This window comes from Pipra filicauda, unplaced genomic scaffold (genome assembly GCF_003945595.2).
Source record: "Pipra filicauda isolate LSUMZ 115617 unplaced genomic scaffold, ASM394559v2 scaffold290_size937220_pilon, whole genome shotgun sequence".
Taxonomy (NCBI): Eukaryota; Metazoa; Chordata; class Aves; order Passeriformes; family Pipridae; genus Pipra; species Pipra filicauda.
In genome coordinates, this window is record NW_024104410.1 from 292,954 (window position 1) to 312,713 (window position 19,760).

A 19,760-nucleotide genomic window follows, 5' to 3' on the forward strand; every position below is an offset into this window, starting at 1 on the left:
AATATGACAGATACAGATTGAATGTAGCCATGGCATCACCTGTGCTTATGCTGCCCCTGTCCTGCTTTCACAGTTTGTTTAACCTGTCAGGATAAAATGAAGACCAGGGTGAGGAAGAACCGCTGTCAGAGAGGAGGTCATCACTCATGTGGACTCTTGAAAGAAGGAAGGGATTTGTGGAAGCAGGTTTTTCGTCAGAGGAAGAAGGCAGAGGAAGGAGATAAGGAAATAGCTGGAGATAGGTGGCAGGGTAAGTCTCAGGCTGATGCCTGGGCTGCCATCAGCTTCATGGTACACAAAACAGCATCCAGGTGGGGATTTGATGTGCAATCAGGCAAAGAGAGGTGATCTCAGGGAGGAGAAATGGCTCAAATTTTGAAGTACTCAGATTTTTTCAGGTTGTGTTTTATATTCATTTTCATTTGAACACAATAGTTTGGTTAATAGTTTGTTTGCCTAGCAGCACTAACACCTGGCAGACTGAGCCAAGAGCAGGAAGCATTTTGTTTATCAGACAGTACCTGCTTGTCTCCGTGCCCCTTTCTTGTGATCAGACAACACAGAGAAATACATTTGTGGACACACAACTAATGCCACTAGTTAGCAAGGCCGACTTAACTGTGTGCTGTGGTCTTTTGTATCAGCCATCTAGTACTTTGCAGAGGAGATGTCACAGGTGAGACATAGGTGTGACAAAGCCAGGAACTGAAGTCCCTTCTCCTAAGTCTTAGCCTGGTACCTTAACTGGAAAGCTTCTTTTTTTCTTGTCTTCCAAAACTCTCTGGGCAAAGGGCACAGAAATTCTTTGGTAGCCTCCTCAGTTGGATAGAAAAGTGGCCAAATGCCATTACAGGTGATCTTTGTTTCTGATGTCAAAAATCATGAGACTTAAACAAGAGCAAATTTGCAGCAGTGATCAATTGCCATGTCAAGCCTGAGGAATTCACCTCATTTTCATCCCCCTACTCTATGACACTTTTGTTTGGGTGTGTGATACAGCCATGAACAGAATATACAAACTTATTTTTTCTAAAAGAGACCACACATAACTCACTGGTGCTGCACCACAAAGCACATCAGCTCTTGCTGCATGTTTGTAAAGAGGAGGATCTTACACACCTCCCCTTCCTTGCAGCAGAGCTGTACAGCTTTATTCCAACACCACATTACCAGCATGTTGAGAACCTCTGCAGGCCAAAGCACTTCAGCAGGACAGCACATGGGAAGGATCAGTGCTCCTACTGGAATTCCCAATCTTCCACTAATACATTTATTTTAAAAGGACTGTCACTGCATTGATGCTTTTCAGCTTCACCTTCTGCCTTCTAATCAGAGTGAAACACCACTTTTACTGAGTTGATTAATTACAGTTGTACAGAAAAAGATGGACTGGTAAAGCACCTTCCATTCCTATTTTACTTTGGTTGTCTGTCACTGTAAGAATTGACTTTACAGTGTGCAACAAAATTTGATGAGAAAAAGGAATCATTGGACTTTTCAAGTATAGTTAACAGAGACTAAGTCACCACCTACTAGCTTAGGTGTAAGCATGCAAGTTTTCAGCAAAACAGTCTTGGTCTTATTGTGAAAATTAAAGTCCTTTTTTTTTAATAGTTAGGACATTTGATGCCTCAGCTCTCCGTGGAAGTCATATGAAAGATGTGGCTTTGAAAAACTGCTCAAAAATATACCTCAAATCATGTAAATCTTTGAACTATGGCATGTATTCAGTTGTATTGGATTTACCACCTTTTATTATTAAGGAATAAGGGTTTATATCTCTCCTTAAAAGATAATATGTTTCATTAAAGGGAAATTCTCAGTGTCTCGAGGAAGCACATTGCTGGCATAGAGGCACGTCTGCATGAATATATATTCATCCACAAACACAGCAGAGTAAGCTGCACAAGCAGCAACCCCAGTTCTGCTGGTTTAGTGCCTCTGTGTTAAGGGTGTGTGCTGGTACAATTGACCTTCTGTCATTAAATGGCTATACATTTTCTTAATTATAGACACGGCCACCTGCACACATGATGGAGCACCATCCGTGGTGCTGGAACAAAGTGGTCAGGAGAGAGCATCTCTGAGGCTGAAGCCTGGGCAGCAAGTGGAGCCAAGCAAGATTTCCTGAAGCAGCTGAGGAGCAGGGAGGAGATAAGCAGGCTGGCAGAAACACGCCTGGTCTAGCTCATTCTGCCACGGGGCAGAGGATGGGCTAAGCACCCTCCTCCTTTACTTCTGCCCAGTCTTCTGTGGTTCCCTCCTACAGTTTTCCAAGCAGTGGCCATCAGGCCCTGCTGAAAATGGGGATATCCCCGTGTGGAGCAGCAGCAGGGCAGGGGGGACCTCCCCAGCTCTGTCATGGTCAGGATCTCTCACCTGGAGGGCAGAGACACAGGGAGACACGGGGATCACTCTGGTTCCTGATGGCTCAGCCTGGCGCACAAACACTGGCTCGCGAGTGTTTTAAAAATAAACAGCCAGAGTTGGATTTATTTTTACATTTCAGGGAGGCTGGGGAGCAGGTCAGCCTCACAAAATAAATAAAGCCCATTTCTTCAATGGCATTTTAAAGATGATAGCACCTCTTAGGATGACTAATGTGGAGGGAATGCGGGGAGGCTGCAGCCAGCCCCACAGCCCTACTGACCCCAAGCACACTATAAGGGATCTCCTGTGCCTGCTCATCCACCCAGGACCTGGAGGATGAAATCCTTGGCTCAGGTGCAGCTTCACCAGATTCCCCGGTGCTCTGTGGGGGCACAAGGGCCAAGAGGGACTGGGTTAGTTGACAGGATAGTGGCCTAAATTTAGACAAGATTCAGTAAGTGGGTGTAAGAAATAAGAGGAAGGAGTGGAAAAGGAAGGACAGGAATGAAAGGAATGGATACATAGACTTTATTCATCATGCTCCTGCTCATGAACTTTACTTCTATTTTTTTTTAAATATCAGTAACCCTTGCCAGGGATTTGCCCAACTGTTCTGCACAAGGAGTTTGACACCAGAACTACAGTAGACGGGAGTCACAGGGGCTTGTGGCTGTCAAGGACGTGGTGCCAGTGCAGAACCAGATTCATAAGAAAACAGACAGTATTTATGGATCAGCTGGATAAGTAAATGATTTGGTATCAGTGTGGAGTTCAAGCTGGGTGAAATGCCAGCAGCAATGATACGGCCAGGTTGTTATACAAAGGTGACCATCCTTTTCTTCAAAGGACAGAGCCTTTGTGTCCTGTACTGCAGGAAGGTGAACAGCAGAAAGTTTCATGAGGGAGTGGCAATGGGCCAGGAGTACTCAGCAGAAGTATTCCTCATGTAGTTGGAATAAAGTGTTAGCATATGTTGAGATCTGGACTTCACCTTAGGCTCAGCAATTATTAAGATTTCTATTTCCTGCCTAGAAACAATCAAATCACAGTGCTACAATCACCAGCTGATGGTATAAAATGCCTGATACTTAAGTATTTCGGAAATGCATTTGAGATTATTATATACACATACTTAAAATTTATTCCCTCTTAAATATAAATACTTGACTCGATTCCTGCTAGAGTTTCCTGCACAATATACATGGCACATTTTCACACGTCTTTTCAAAGTTTTTTAAGGTACTTTAGACCCTATTGCAGCTGGACTCTGAAAAAATAAAGCCAACTTACATTAGGAATATGCAATCAAGTGCTGGCTTGCGATATGCTGCCTTCAGAAACTGATGATGCATCGTTCCCATGTGCAGCTAACAACAGGAAAATCCCTGCCCCTCTCTTCCATACCACCTTTTCCACAGCATAGGATTTGTACAGATGCATTTTGCATGATTTCTGCTCCCCTAAAACAGTAGGGGAGTTCGACAACTTTGGAAAATTAGCTACCTTAAAATGAAATGAAGCTCAGAGAAGTTTTTGTATATAAAAGAATGTTTTTAAGGCTTACGATAACATCAGCTTATGGTTAATTTTAGGGACTCGTTCTTTGCAGTAGTGCAGTTGTTTTCCTCAGTTGTTCCTTGCCCACAAGCCCAGTGTCCATGGCTGAGGAATCAGGTAATAACCCGTAGCCACCTTCTTGTTGTGACATACTGGTTCATCCTGTATTGGGGATCACTTGTGGAGGGAGGATGGAGGGATGAGTTTAAACCTGTGTATGATTTAGGAGTTTGGAATGGAAGTCATTAGGAAACAGCAATTGTTCTGGGAGGTAATTATAGGGAAAGACTGGCAGTGGGGAACTCAAAGGTTAGGACATTAAGAAACTAAAGATATGCCCATCAATCTCTGTCTGAACCTCTGTCCTAATCCCACTCTTTTGCTGAGATATTGTAAACCCGGGTTTGGCAGATTTGTCATATTTTTGCTTGGGCCAATAGCAACAAATAATTTGCAGACTTGTAAATAATTTTTCTTTAAATAGGTTTTGAAAATTCAGAGAAACAATGGGGAAAGTCAGAATGTACTTTTCGGCAGGCAATCTATCAAATTAACTGTTTTTAAAACCTGATCTTCCCTTATTTTTCTTATTTCTAGCCCTGGAAATCACTTATTTTTCTTCTTTCTAGCCCTGGGATTTGCTTCTTAAGGCAGGGCTTCACACTCGGAAATTATTTTCCTCTCCTGCGCACCTCTGCGGACTCCTGTGCTGCTGAGAAGCAGCTGGAGCCCAGGTATTCGTCCCCCGGATTGGTTTTGATTTGCTGATTTTATAAACCAGGAAAACAAATAAATTTTTCATTCATTTATCCACTTGCAGTCAGACCAGTACTGTCTGCCTGAGTACATTTTCAGTCCCTTCAGGAGGCCCAATTTTGCACGTTCTGAATCCTTCCCTTCAGAGACTTATCCTGCTGCCTGTTTCCCGAAATTCTGAAGTAAACACCGGAGTGTTTAATGGAACTTCCCATAGCCTTCCAACTATGTTAAGGATTATCCTTAATCCTTCATTGCTCTGACCCCAGACTGGACACGGAGGGGGGCAGATTTATTCATCTGCACCTCTGCCTTCCCCGTCCATCCTGGGAAAACAGGTCCCTTCCCTGGGAAGGGACTGCATTCACCAGGCAAGCCTCATGAGGAACAGTGACACCCAGGCGAGGAGCAGCCTTGTTTACAGGAGATTTCTTTTCCGCACACCGCACAAACACGTCCTTCCCCCGCCTGTCCGTGCCCTACGAGCGGGGCAGCCCCACACCCGCGAGGGGGGAACCAGCCCAGCGGGCCCGGCGCGAGGCGGCCGCAGTCGGTGCGGGACTGTGCGGGGCTCCCTCCGCTCCCTCGCGGCGAGCGCGGCCCCCGCCGGGCGGAGGGGCCGGGAGGACAGCGGGGTCCCCGCCGCGAGGGCCCGGCGGAGCGGGAGGCGCTCCCCGCGCAGGTGGCGGCGGCCCTGCGGGGAGGCCGCGGCGGCAGCGCCGGCCCGGCCCCCTTGTCCCTGTCCCCGCCCCTCCGGCCTCCTGTGGCGGCGGCGGCCGCGGCGCTGTTCCCCTCCCTCGCTCCCTCCCTCCCCGGCTGCGGGGCTGTTCCCCCTCATGCGGATGTGACATTTCACGGCGTTACCGCAGCCGCCATTTTGAGGCACCGAGCGCTGGCGGCGGCGGAGCGGCAGCAGCGCGCCGGGGCTCGGGCGACGGGGGCGGCCCGCGGGCCGGGAGCGGCGAGCCGGGCGTCGGCCAGCGGCGGTGCCGGGGCGCCGGGGGGGGCGGGAGGGCACGGCAGGGGCCCCGCGGCGCCTCCCGGACTTCGCAGCGCCGCGGACACCTCGCCGGGGGAAGGGGAAGCGCCGGGCGCCGCCGGGCCCTGACTCCGGGTCTCCCGTCCCCCCCTCCCGGTCCCCTCCCCTCCGGCCCCCGGGGAAGCCGCCGCCGCTGCCGCCGCCCCCGGCCGGTCCCTCCTCCCAGCCCCTTTCCCCCGACCGGGTGCCGCCGCCGAGATTGGGCGAATAGCGAGCAAATACGTGCGCGTCTCGCTGCCTCCGCCGGCGCCCCGCTCCCTGCTCGCCGGAGCCCCGCCGCAGCCCCTCGAGCCGGGCGCCCAGTCCCGGCCGCTGCCGAGGCCCCGCCGCTCCTCCGCCCCTTCCCCTCCCGACACAGGCCCGCAGCCCCCCGCGGGAAAGGCCCAGCCCGCCGTCGCCAACGAGCCCCAGCCCCAGCCCGACATGAACCACCATCAGCAGCAGCAGCAGCACCAGAAGCCCGGGGAGCAGCAGCTGAGCGAGCCCGAGGACATGGAGATGGAAGGTAAAGCCCGCGCCCTCAACTCCGCCGAGAGTTTCCCCCCTCGCCCCCTCTGCCCCCGCTCCCGGGGGCTCCCCCGCCGCCGCGTCCCCTCGGGGGTCCCGGGCCGCCCTCCGCGGTAAACACGCTGTGCCCGGGCCGCTCCCGCCGGGCCCGGCTCCGGGGGTACCGGGCAGCGCTGCCCCGGGGGCTCCAACGAAAGTTGCGATGCGGGGCCGGGGGAGGCGGCCCGGGGGGGCTCCGCAGGAATTCGCTCCGCGGGAGGGGGAGGGAAGCGCCGCTACAAAAGGAGCCTCGGGACCCCCGGAGCCTCCCGCGGGGCGTGGGGGGCGAGCCGGGGGGGTCCGGGCAAAGTAGTTGCGGCGGTTCCGGGGGAGGGTTTTGCCTGGGGCGGGCGGGGGGCTGCAGCCCTGCCCTGCCCGGCCGCTCATTGTATGCAGGCAGCCACGCTGCTCGCCATTTTTAATTAACCCTCCGAGGGTTATTTACAGAACCCGCTGTCGGCCGGGCCTGCGCGGGTCGGCGGGCAGCGCTGGCCATGTGTAGCGCCTGCACAGCCCGCGGCCCGCATCCTGCACCGTCATGCAGTTGCGCTGGCTCCATAAAGGAGGCACTACGTTTGCATGTTCCCTACCCCCGTCCGGTGTAGGCTCCAGTGGTGCCTTTTCCCCCCCCCCGCTCTTTCCTTTTTTTTTTTTTTTTCTGCGCTGTGTTGTTGTTTTTACACACCCTCCCCCTCCTCTGAACAACACCCTCCGTCCCAATTCAACGCTGTAAAATTATTTTTTTGGGCAAGTGTGCGGCGGGGTTTCGTTCCCGAAGGAAGGACAGGCACAGTGTGAGCTGCTCGTACCGATTGACTTGGAGGTCAAAATCACCAACTACCTAAATATCGTTTAGGATGCTTGGCTGTGAAGATGCCAATTCTCCTACGGCCGCTTTAATCAACAGCGACATAAATATCCGCCAACACAAGATATTTTGCATGAAAACGTGGCAATCGACTTAGTAAATGTACCTTTCTGCTAAATAATAGCCATTGAAATCGGGAGGAGCGGAGGTGTTTTAGTGGAAGTTTGTCACAGTGACTGTGAGATTACATTTCAAGATTAGAAGGTCATTACATAAAGCTTTGCTTTCTTAAACACGAGTATCTACTTCATACAATAATAGCTAAAACTTATTTACTATCGGAGTGACTGTTTTTAGTTTTGTTTTAGGAAAGTCTCCAGACTGGTGTTTACGTACAGTGGGGCCAATATGTAAAAGGAGGTGATTTAAAATATACCTCATACTTATATGCATACAAATATAAACATCTTGTGTGTTACAGTTTCCAGCAGATTGTTTGTTAGCCTTTAGCAATCTGCATTTTCTCAATGTCCTTTTCAAGTCCTTTAGAATATTGACTGCATTTACTGGTTTAATTTTGAATTTTATGGGCTAGATGCTCCACCGTGCTGGTTTCATTGTGACATGCTGAACATATTTATGCAGTTTAAAGGTGTCCTGAACTTCTCTGGATTGCATCCCCTCTGCTAGTGGGGATACAGGAGTTCAAAATACAAGCAGAAGTCCCTGTGATGGTTGTGAAAATCACACTGGGGGCCACCTCTGTTGGAAGGGTGAGGAAAGACTCTCTGCACATACCAACATAGGGACACTAAGAATAAATCATTGTCTCAGAAATCTATTTGAAATCTATTAGGCCACACACAGCTGATTCCAGGTGAGATGACAAACTTGCTAGTTTGTGAAACTTTACAGAACTGTCCATTTATGTAAAAACAAAACCAAAAAAGTTCAGCCTTTGGAGATTTGTTCTAATACTTGATTTTTCTTGACAAATATGAAATGAGAATTTCTTGAGAAATCTGATCTCTGATCAGAGATCAGATTATTGCTAACTTTTATTAAAAGTTGGCATCATGGGTATATATTCATTTAGTGCGTAAAACAGTGTTCATCATCTTAATATATGGGTGTTTGTGCTTTCTTTAAAGATGTTTTCAAGCAGTGAGGAAAAGACTTAATAACATGTAGTTAGCGTAATTTTAACGTGCACAGAGCAGTGCTGGATGCCATTCTTCAGTGAGTGATCACGTTAGATTTAGGAGGTATGTGAAGAATGCGCAGTGGAAAATTGCACATCTTGATTTTGAATTATGTGAAGGTTTGCTTAGTCTGTGTACAGCTACACCAGATGAACAAGTTTTGATGAGGCATAGTAATCGAAGTGTGGCATTAAACTCTTCAGGATTCAATTAAATATGGTATTTTGAGCATCTGCTCTCGTGTCCCTGTTTTTTCCCCTCCCCTTTCCCTTATGACTAATTTACTCTTCCTTGGTGACCTTATGGACACTCGGTGTAAATGAAAGTAGTACTGGCAAGGGCTATCAGACTTTGTGAGGGATGAAGACATTCCCTATAGAAAGAAAAATTAATCTCTGCAGGAAAGAAGCAATGACAGTCATGGTAAGGGGCAGGTACCTACTCAGCAGGACCAGGTGTGATGCAGCCTCACCTGCTTGCAGTACTTGTCAGAATGCTGTGGTGATCCCAGTCACCTCTTTGGGTATTTAGTCTTGTTACCTGTGGGTGTTGTTAGTAATCAGCTTTAGCCTTGCTGAGCCTTGGCAGTAGTGATATGTGGACAGAGAAACTTGAGGTTTCTGAGCACAGTGGTGTCCCTGCAGCTGAAGACAAACCCTTCTCGAGCTGAGAGGACACTTGGATAAACACAGTGTTTGCTGCTGCTGGTTTTCACCTCTGTGCCACACCTAGTGCACTTCCCTGTGAGTGTTACAAACAAAAAAGCAGGAGGGGGTGGGTGTGTGTGTGTGTTTAAAATGTAGTTCAGGTTTTTAATTTGATTCACCCTTCAGCCCTGCTTAGTGTGGTAAGAATGTGGAGAAGGTTTGGCGCTGGCATGAGAAGGAGCAAGAAGGGCTGTTTGTGGTGGCACAGATGCTCACAGTTACCTGGCCAAATTCTGTCTCTAGTCATGGATTTTGGGTGCACCCCTCATTTATTCATTGCTGCATAAAAGCATGTGATTCTGGCTGCCGAGGCTGCCTTTGGGCCGAAACAGAGTGGGAGTGTGCAGATGAGCCGTTGGTGCCTGGGTGTTAGATAAATTAACAGTTTGGGGTGGTGATTAGTAAATTATCCTGTAGAAATTCTGAAGAGTTTATTTTTATGCTAAATAAATTCAGAGGAAGAAATAAATAATAGTTTTTCTGTGCTGTAAGTAGGCTGTGTAGTTTGCTTTATCATGCGAAGAATTAGGGCTCCTGTGTTGCTAGTGAGTTACTCTATAAAGTGTAATTGAATCCAAGTCTGATACTTTATATATACTTCCTTTGTAACATCTTTTCACAAATGTGTGAGCTTCAAAGAACTCGGCTTAATACAAATGTACAGTTACCTATTTCAAAAAGTTCTTTCATAGTAAGTCTCATTTGCAGCTTAATAACTATAAGTTCCCCCTGTTTATAATTATACAATGTTTATAATTTGAATCTGTTTTTCTGTAGGTTCAGCCTCTGCCCATAGTTACCTATGTACGTGTGTTTCCCATTAGGGAAGTTTCTTTCCTGAAGTAGCCAGCATAGGCTTAGCAAGGCAGTGTCACAGTCCAGGAACATGGAGTGACTGGGACTTCTGGTCACACACTTGTATTCTCTCCTTGTGTCAGCTCTGCAGCCTCTCAGGCAATGCCATCTTATAAGTTTTTCCTCAGTTAGGGCAATTTGAAATTGAAATTTGAATTGCAGGTGAAATGATGCCAGATATTTACAAACAAAGCCAAGAAAAAACCTGACATGTCTGTATGTATGTGAAGAGTTTAAAATTGCACTTTTTTGCAGTTTCCATGCAGCCGAAAATTTGTATTCCTTGCTGTTGTTTATTACTGGCAGAATTTGCTAGATTTCTGACCCACTGTATGATACTGGTCTCAAGTACTGAAATTATTTTTTTGCCTGTCTTCTGACTGCTTGCTTCCCTCTCATATTTTGTCCTCATTAGTATTCTCAATTCCTGGCAATTTAGTATCATTTGCATACATAACACAGTGTTCGTTTATTTTTTTCCTTGTTTCCATGCCTTTCTCCTGAAGGCCTGTATCCCTCTTTTTTCCTGAGCTCCTTTGCTGTCTATGTTGCTTCTGGTCGGGTGGTGATAGAATGGGGCTGTCTGTTTGAGAGGAGAATATTCAGACTAAATTCATTATATGGCTGTGGGTATCTGCTGGTTTATATGTTCCTTCTGCCCCTTCCCCTCTCCAGCCTTGACATTTTTCCATGAAATAGATGATGGTCAAGTGAGGGAAGATAAAGATGCTGATGCAGTAGCCAACAAGCAAAATTAGGTTAATTTTGAGGCTATACCTAGAGTGAAGCACCAGGCCTGGCCTCTTGCTCCCAGTAATGATTGTGTTTAGTGGCTCTGGAAACAGTGTGCTCAGCCTTGGGAAAAGATGTGCATTGGATCACTGCCAAATAACCACTTCATGCCAACCAGGAAAGTGGCATTGGTGACTTCTGAAGAGCAGTAGAAACTCTGTGTCTGGATTTTCTTCTGCGCATTCTTCATGAACTGGGTGCTCCATAGGTCGTCAGATTTGTTAAACTTTCTGTGAAGGAGAAGTGGAAATAGTGGAATAGTGAGAAATGTGTGTGAACTTCTGAGGGAAGCACAGATTGCTTCTCAGAGTTAACTGTATATCTCAGACTTCCTTACTACACTCCAGTTGTTCCAAGGCATTGCCTGAGTGGTGAAATCTGCTCCCTGTTGTTCCTAGGCAGGTAGAGGAAGTAAAATAGCAAGTTGTCAAGTTGTGTGTGTAGCAGTAATAGAGTTACAAACTCTCTTTTAAAGAAGCAGATGAAGATAATTGTCTAAAACTAACTGAATCACTTCCATTGCTGCTAAGTAATTTATTACAAGCAAATCTAAACAGTGCATCCAGCCTGTAGCAGTTAAACCAGTTTAGCCAGTACATCTTGCATGACATCATTCGATATTTGGGGTAAGGGTGAAAATAAACTGGTTTAAAGCTTGCAAAGCATCCAATTTTTCTTGAATGATAATAAATTTAAAATAGGACATTGTTTGCGTTAGTTTGTGCTTTGAGGTGTCTCAGATCACTTGCTTTAATTTAACTTTTTATCTTGGGGCTGTAGGACATTGGTTGTGACAGAGTAAAATTGGTGACTTGCAATACAAGGCATTAGGAATCCATAGCAAATGTGCTTTTCCCCCTCAAATACATATATATATTAATATAGTCAAGATCTACTACGTGCTAGTTTGACATTGCCAGCAACAGGATTAACAGTTATTAGAAAGTGTTTTGACAAGTAGAAGGGGGGCTGGAGACTGGCTATCTTACTTGTCACGTTATTACAGATACAGTGTTGTTTTCTGAAACTTTTTTCATTGGTCACTTAATGTATTTTGCTGCAGCAGTTTTAGCGTTTTAATTTCATATACTAGTAAAAAGAGTGAAAGTGCACCTAATCAGTGCTGTGGCATAATGTATCTGTGCATATTGTTGCAGGCTTAGACTTAACACATTTGAATATTTCTGCTAATCCATTAATTTTTCAGCTTGGCTTGCTGGTTGTAGTAAAACAAGCTCTGTAAGTTTAAAAACATTGGATGGCATTTGAATGTCTTGCCAGCAAAATGAAGAATGGTCAGCTTGGAAATAATGTCTGATTCTGACTTTGATTTGCCCAGATTGCCTAGAAGGCTGAGCTTTTGTCAACAAGAAATAATCAAGCTTCTGGAAATTAGTAGATGGATTTTGAAAATACTGTGCTGACTATTTCCAGTTTGGGGAAGACTCTGTTAGCCTTTTACTGTAGTGCCTAGGAATCTTTGAGATTCTCTTCAGAATTTAAAAATACATCCAAAAACTGTTTCATATTGGACTTAACATGCATCTGGAATAACCCAGCTTGATTGTCCAGCATGTGCATACTTGTTAAACAAAATATCTTAAAAATGTGGAGATTAAAACTAAGTGATAAATTTTGAGAAAACTAAAATTCCCTGCTGCAATCAGTGCAGCATGGCTCACTTAGTGTTTTTAATTGCTATTTGCTGTGTGGCAGCTGTTTTAAACATTACTGAAATAAGTCACTCCAGACCCACTTAACAGCGAAGATTTAAACAAAACCATCATGCTTTGTAGCATCAAACATCTTAGAACAGGATGTTCAGAGCCTGAAAACCTGGAGTTCTCCTTGACTGCAGCTGTAAAGGGAGCTCCAGAATGATACTGCTCAGGGGAGATGTGTGCCAGGAACATCCTATTTAAACTGGGGAAGAGAAAACGCTGGTACTTCAGCTTATCCTTGCCTATGTGCTGGTATGTGGAGATAGACAGTCTTCCAGGTATCCTGAACACCACAGTTTTCCACAACCAACACCTTACCTTGCACTACAGAGCATATTGTGAGCCAGAGGAAGATGGTGTGGATGGAGAGCTGGGATGTCATATGAGAAGAAAGTGCAAAATAGATATTTTTTTAGCAGTACTGCAGTGTTTTGCAGCCTGGGAAAGGTGATGATTTTTTTTTTTTTTTTAATACAGTCACATCTCTTTGATATGAAACATAAAAGTGCTGGAAAAGAGAACTTGGGGCTTTATATTTTCTGTGTGAAGGGGTTGAATGCTCTCCAGTAGAACTTGCTTTAAATGCAGAAATCTGTGAAAATTCTTAAGGTCATTTTTCATAATTTCTCTTTTCCTAGTGTAAATAGCAAAGGATGTGTAGGAGTATCATTGGTGTTGACCGAGCTCTAAGCTTGATCATCTGGTGATTTCACAAGGTGCAACTGTAAGGATGTTTTTTTAAAATACGGCATCTCCAGCTGTGCGTGTGAGTTTTTGCAAGGATCTAGGGACAGTTTTGGTTTAGGGCTCCAAATGTGATGTTATACTAATACAACAATTGGATGAATTTCTGTTGAGCTGTGTTTGAAGAAAGGAATGGTTGTGTGTTTCCACAACAGAGATTTTCCTTCCCATATGTTTCAGTGTGTTATTTTCTAATATCCCTGATATTGTTCAACAGAACTTTGATAGACATTTTGATAAAACTATGAGGGTGCCTGTTACAACTTGGTGAAGGTTTTAAATTCTAAATACAACTTAGTGGGTTAATATTCTTTCTGATAAATAGATCAGGCATTCGTGGTGTTTGTTTCATAAAATGGCTAATTGGTGAATTAAAATGTACGAACTTTACATCTCCAGTAGGTAAGATAATAAATGAGTTTGTATCTCTGTATATGTCTGTAGATATACAGTAGTGATACAAACTGTGTCTAAGTAGTGATACATAGTAGTGATCCAAACCTTCTGGTTTGCAAGTATTAGGATCCTAAAGGCCACCCTGCACCTGGGATCTGTATTTCCATGCATCACTGTTTTATCCATCAGCTGTGACAGGACTGTTATGGATCTGGTCCTACCAGGCTGCCCCAGCCCCTGTATGACTATGCTTATTCAGCCCTATGCTGTTTTTGGGCTGTAACCTGTTGCATTTTTTTGTCTTGATAGTCTCTGATTACTGGACAAGAATGAAGAGATTAAGAAATGTCTGGGGAGAGAACAGTTTATTTTTTGTTTGTTTCTTTTTCTTCCCCCTATCTAAAGATACATTGTTTCAGGCAGTCAGGGTGGAGTTCTGGAGCGTGGTGGTTTCTGCATCCCCTTTGCTTTTTTCCAAGAATTGAGATCCCTTCATTTGGAGATGGAGCATTCTTCCTCCCTGCTTGCAGAGCCACTTCTCTTGATGCAGCAAACTCTTTGCTGTTCTGTGGTCATGAAATACATCTCAGTTACATATCACCAGATGTTCCTGGTGAGCATAATCAGGTAACAATTTTTGGACACAAGTTTGCCTTTGCAGCATATCTTAATTCTCCCATTTAGATAACTAGTTAATTTGTTCCTCTTACAGAGTTAGAGCTGACTAAACAATCAGGTGCTGCTGTTTGGGTACAGGGCCTTCAAGTCCTAAGACAATGTGAGGTCTACTTGTTTTAAAAAGAAATCTGCTTAAGCAGAGGCTGTGTGAACCTTCTTTTATTGTTCATTAAATCAAGCTAAAGATAGTTAGATTTTCTTTTTCATTGGGAGTAGCAAGGAACTGACCTTTTCTAAAGAATTTTTCACCTGGTTAAGTGTTAGTTGCTTAATAATATCGAGGGGTGAAGCTAATTGTGGAGAGCAGTAAATACTATTAGAAGTTTGAACACAGAGATAACTCAAATGTGTCTGTAAATTATATGAATTCAACAGTGGGTCACAAGCCACCTGCAAAACCCTCCCTGCCAGTAGCAATTAGAGTAGTGGTGTTTCACAATTTTCTTCTGCTTTCCTTTCCCTCTTCTCATGCTTCCTGTGTGGCTTTTATCTCCTTTTTTTTCAGTTTGTCTGTTTCAGATACTTCTTGGACTTACATCCTGCACCGAAAAACAGTCCCTTTAAAAACTAGTATAACACTTTGCAGCATTTCTGTCATGCTACAAAAGTAACCATAAGCTTAAGGGCTGGGTTTTTCCTTTTTTTTGTTTCCTTCTTTCTGAAAGTGGGAACTAAAAATAAGCAATGAAGCTCAAACAAAAATCAAATAAAGTCTGCCAGAAATCAAAACTTACTAATAATTTCTTTAAAAGTAGTTAATTCTAAAAGTTTAACCACAGGATTTTATAATAATTGTTTCTTATTGATTATCTGTTTCATATTGATTTTAAACTATTTTCTTGTCCTCAACAGGCTTGTCTTGTTTTTTAACTTGTTTTGTTCATCAGGTTCATGTTTTGACTTACAATCTGTGCCCTGAAGTGTATCATCCAAAGTAGGAGAGGGTTGGTGTGAGAGGGATGTGGTCCTTACTGGGAAGGATTCTTGGGGTTTCCCTCTGAAGGAGGGAAAGCTCTGCAGCTCCTTTACTTACCAGTGGAGCTCTGCTGGGGGAAACCCTCTCTTGATTTTGATAATAGCACAGATTAAAGGGAAAACAATTAGCAAGTTACACAAAAACGGATCTGGTTTTGCCCATGTCAGTAGCCTGTTGATAAGCAACCAAATTCAGCCATGATTCTGTTCTGTGCTCTCTGCTTTGCTGGAGATAAGGAGGGAAACCAGTGGGCTCTGCAGGCCCTGCAGCTGAGCAGGAGCTGAGCTGGCTCTGGGGAAGGTCGGGGTGCAGAGGTGGGACTGAGTGTGTTGGCATTGCCACTGAAGAAAGGTGTGTGGAACCTCGACATCTATCTTCTGACTTTTGAACTTGGGATAAAAACACTTCAGCTTTACTGGCCACTGACCTCTCTTGCTGGATTAAGGAAACATTCCAGCTAATTCTGTTAGACCTTTCAGCATCCTGCAGTGCAATGAACTGAGAGGTGTTAACACGAGTGCAGTGAGAGCCCCTGCCTCAAGTGGTTCTGTCAGGGTGTTTGTCTGGTTGTTGTCTTTCAAATCGTGCCCGCCCCAGAAGTGTTTGTGTAAATCCATATTGCAGCTAATAATGAAGATGAATCAAAATTTTGATACTTTATGGCACCTCTGAAGAACAAAACTGAAGTCAGATCCAAGAATAGTACATGATTGCTGAAGCACAGCTTAGTCAAGGTCTGAACATGAGCCACGGGAGCCTTCCCAGTGCCTTGTGTCCCAGTATGTAAACACTTGCTTTTGCTGGTAAAGTTGTATTGGTAGCACTGAATTCTAGCATGTCTTCAGGGCCCGTTTTGTTCAAGATTATTATTGTTATTGTTGCCTAACTTTTGCTTTAACCAGTGTAGCAGAAGCCCACTTAACAGGTGTGTGTGCTGGACCCCCCTGGAACCAGAAGTGTCCAACATCTCCCACATCCAAGGAGTCTCTCCTGACTGGCACAGTCTCAGGTGGCTGTGCAGCAGTCCAGCCCTGAGTAGTGCCTGCAGGAAAGAGGAATCTAACCCAACATGAGCACCAGCTGCAGGGAAGCTCCTGCATTTTGGTCTGGACACCAGACTTCATTATGTCAGATTACTTTTATATGCTGCTGGGGGCCAGGGGAAGTATTATGTGTAGTTCACTTTTAGCACTGCTACACAGAAGAGGTATCTTCTAGAGTGGGGATTTTTTTGACCTCTGTGCTTCCCTTTTGCCTCCTTGCTCATAAGGAGATGAATGAAGAGATCTGAATTTAAAATAACTTCCTTATTTTGGGTTTATTTTTAACCTAGGTCCGTTCACTAGTCTGCTTTATTGTTTGGCCCCACAAACAAGTGGGTCAATGTGACTGAGGAGGCAGGAGGAAGAGAAAACTTAAACCATTAATGACTTCTATACTTCTGTGACTTTTTTTTTTTTAAACAATCCCAAGACCCTTTATTTGACACCTGGACCTGTCTCTCCCAAGAAATGCATTGCAGGGCTGTAACAAAGTTCCAAGGGTATAAAATCCAAGCTTCCAGAGCTCTTAGTGCAGACACATGGTTTTACCATTATAAAAATTGAATGTTGCTCAGATGCAAACCACTTCTGGGGATGAAATTGTTCCCATTACAGGTCTGCTTCTGGATGTTTTCACTTCTGTTGCCTTTTTTTTCTTTCCCCCTCCCGAGGGTGTTCCTTGTAGCTTAATGTAGTCCCTTGCATTTTCCAACTTTGAGATGCATCTGAAGGATCTTCAGCTTTGTCGCCTGTACTAAGTGGGTTACTATTTTCTGACTTTTAGTATGTATTAAAATGTCAAACAGTTACCTCAAATCATAATCTAAATGTATTTGTGGGGGTTTTAGCCTCCAAACTAGCTTTTCTTGTGATATTTTCGGCACAGGGATAAAAATTTCCAGGTCACATTCAGACCTGGAGTTGGTGGTTGCTGTGGTTGTTGGATCAGCCAAATTCTCTGGCCACTGCAATGGTCCTAATCTGAACAGGAGACACTGGTTTCTGCAATGTGGTTGGATCATACAGGGTTTTAGCAGGATCTTTTAAAAGCAGTTTCAGAGTTGACCTGCTTCCTGATCTGGAAAGTTTACAGAAAATGATGTGTGAAATTTTGGTCACATTGAATTCAGCTTAAAGTATTGCTATTAGCATCACATTCACAGGTTAGACCTAAGAATGTAAAACTGGCTTAGTCTCAACAGGCTTAATGCTAGGCAGGGTCTAGTTAGTGTAACTGGAGCAATATATTGGCAGAGATTAACTGGGCAAATGCTAATTTTTGATCTCTCATTTTTAATATACCTTGAAATGCGCATTAACCACCTCAGATGCATGCTTTATTAAATCAAAGCATAGGTGTATAATAAAAGTATTTAAAATTTTTGGCAGGATGCAGCTTTGTAAATAGATATTTGTGTTTTCTGAAGTAAGAAATTTTTTTAAGTGAGTGGAGTTGTTGAACAATTATGGTTCATTTCTACCCTAAATATGGACAGTTGCATATTGTGAAAAGCTAGTTAAACTCTTGGTGTTGTAAACCCATTGTTGGTAGTGTGCAATTTTGATTTCTACATCATGCTCAGAAATTTGGGAAGGGGTTATTAATTTGGTAACTTGCTTCTCCAGTGGGGATGTATTGCACCCCCATAGCCATGTGGTGTGCCAGGTCAGTTAATCTGGACACTGTCCTGTTCCTGGCAACACTCTTTCCTTGGGAGAGATGTCCCAGCTGGGTGACTTGTTGGGATGGCAGAAGGCTGCTTGGTGTGTTTCCCAGGTGGGGGTGCACCAAAGGTAGAGGAAGGGATGTCCTGGGATAAGAAGCTTTGAAAATAGGTCACTGCTTCCAAAAGAATCATTGGTTCAGAAGAGCACCTGGAGAAGTGGGCAGCTGGGAAGAGTGCCTTGTTCTTGGTTGTGGCCTTGTCAAGATGCCCTTTGGACCTGAGCAGAGGAGAGGCTGGAGGGATATCTGCTCCTTTTCCCCTGCTGCCCCTGAGGAGATGGTGTGTTAACTGCCTGCTAGGCAGGGAGTGGTGCCAGCCCTCAAATGGATACCGTGGAATTGCTAGTGGTATATGCTAACTTCAGAAGTTAGGTTCAGCTTAGATTCAAAAGATAGCTGTGTACTTGCTTATGTTTAGTGGGCTTGGATCTTCTGGGAGCCGGAATGCTTTGCTCACCCTACTGTGCCTCTGTAAGTGTAAGTCGTGTTGTGGTTGAATGTGTGCAGCTGCCTCCTTGATCTGCAGAGAATTTGGACCGTCTCTGTGATCTTCTTCAACAGCAAAAGCTATTTTAAGATGCTCTTTTAATGGTAGTTCAGCACCTGGATATACCTGAATAGTTTGATTTATGGCCTACCCAGATTGTTTAGCCACTTGCTGTGTTGTAAGATTTAGGACAAAATACAAATTGCTGTAAATATGCCACTTGTAGTGGTGAGAAATACCTTCTCCTTTCCACAGAGCTTTATCAATTCTTTCAGATGTTTCTTTCAAGCAATGATAACCAAATATAAGGACTGAAGTTAAGTTGTTGGAGCTACACTGAAATGCACATTTACCATTATAAAAAGTTTAAAAGCAGCAGGACCCAGCAGTGCAGGAACAGCTCTGCTGTTACGTTGTGTCCCTGCCGTCTGTGTACACCCTGTACCTGCCGTGGTCTTCCCTGATCCTCTCTGTGCTCCTGAACACAACTCAATTGCAGTCTAGCCTTGAAAATCCTTAATGACCTAGAACTCATGCTTTTTGTCTGCTGTTTCTCTTTTCTGTTTTCACCTGAAGATATAAAGCGTCACGAGGGCTGTGAACCTGCGTAAACACGGATTCTGATTGTTGGATGTTGAGAAACTGTGTTGCTGGCACTTGAGCTGCTGATCTTGGTCTGAGATCTGGCCAAACCAAGTACACTAGTATATGAAATAAAGTGTAGGATCATTTCTTTGATCCCAGATGAAGTATTTATGTAAATTGACTTACAGTAATAGCATCAGTAGTACTAAAATAATACTAAATTCTATAAATAACACCAATACTGCTGTTTCTGATTTAGTCCTCATTTATAGAACCGAAAGTGTGAAAGCTGTATCTTCTTTGAACCAGTCTATTTGCATACTTGTTAAAACTGATAACGAAAATTACGTGGAAACTCTGCATGTCCAGCAGGCTTTTTTGTATTCAAAATGCCTTTCTCTTTAAAAATTCTATATTTGTACATTAAAAAATTAAATGGAAAATAAGGTGTAAAAGCATCCCTAGAACAGCAGTGGTAACAGGCAGTTAATGCAGTGCAGGCAGTGCTGTCAGGTAGCCTGAGTTTGTCACTCAGGGCAGGTCCTTAACCCAAACTGCAGAGGGATGCCAGGATTCTGTGTCTTGAGTTTCAGTTTGCATGTGTGCAAATGCATTTACTGGTGGATGTGGAATAACCTTCCCTTGTCCTCAGTAGCTGAAGCTCAGCATTCAGGTGGATGTTCCCTGTGCAGCTCAGCAGGGTGAGTTCAGAGAAGGAACGTTGCAGGAGCGTGCTCGGACTTCAAGAGTGCTGGATTGTACTAAGTGAGGG

General features: G+C 44.6%; 1 protein-coding gene across 1 annotated transcript in view; it reads left to right on the forward strand.

Moving 5' to 3' along the window:
* Positions 1 to 5,968: 5,968 nt before the first annotated feature.
* The window catches only part of USP7 (ubiquitin specific peptidase 7), a 71,600-nt gene continuing 57,808 nt past the window's right edge, over positions 5,969 to 19,760 (forward strand). The window contains exon 1 of the mRNA XM_027742304.2: positions 5,969 to 6,227. Coding sequence (XP_027598105.1) covers positions 6,146 to 6,227 — 82 coding nt within the window. The 5' untranslated portion in view covers positions 5,969 to 6,145. The remainder of the gene's footprint in view (positions 6,228 to 19,760) is intronic.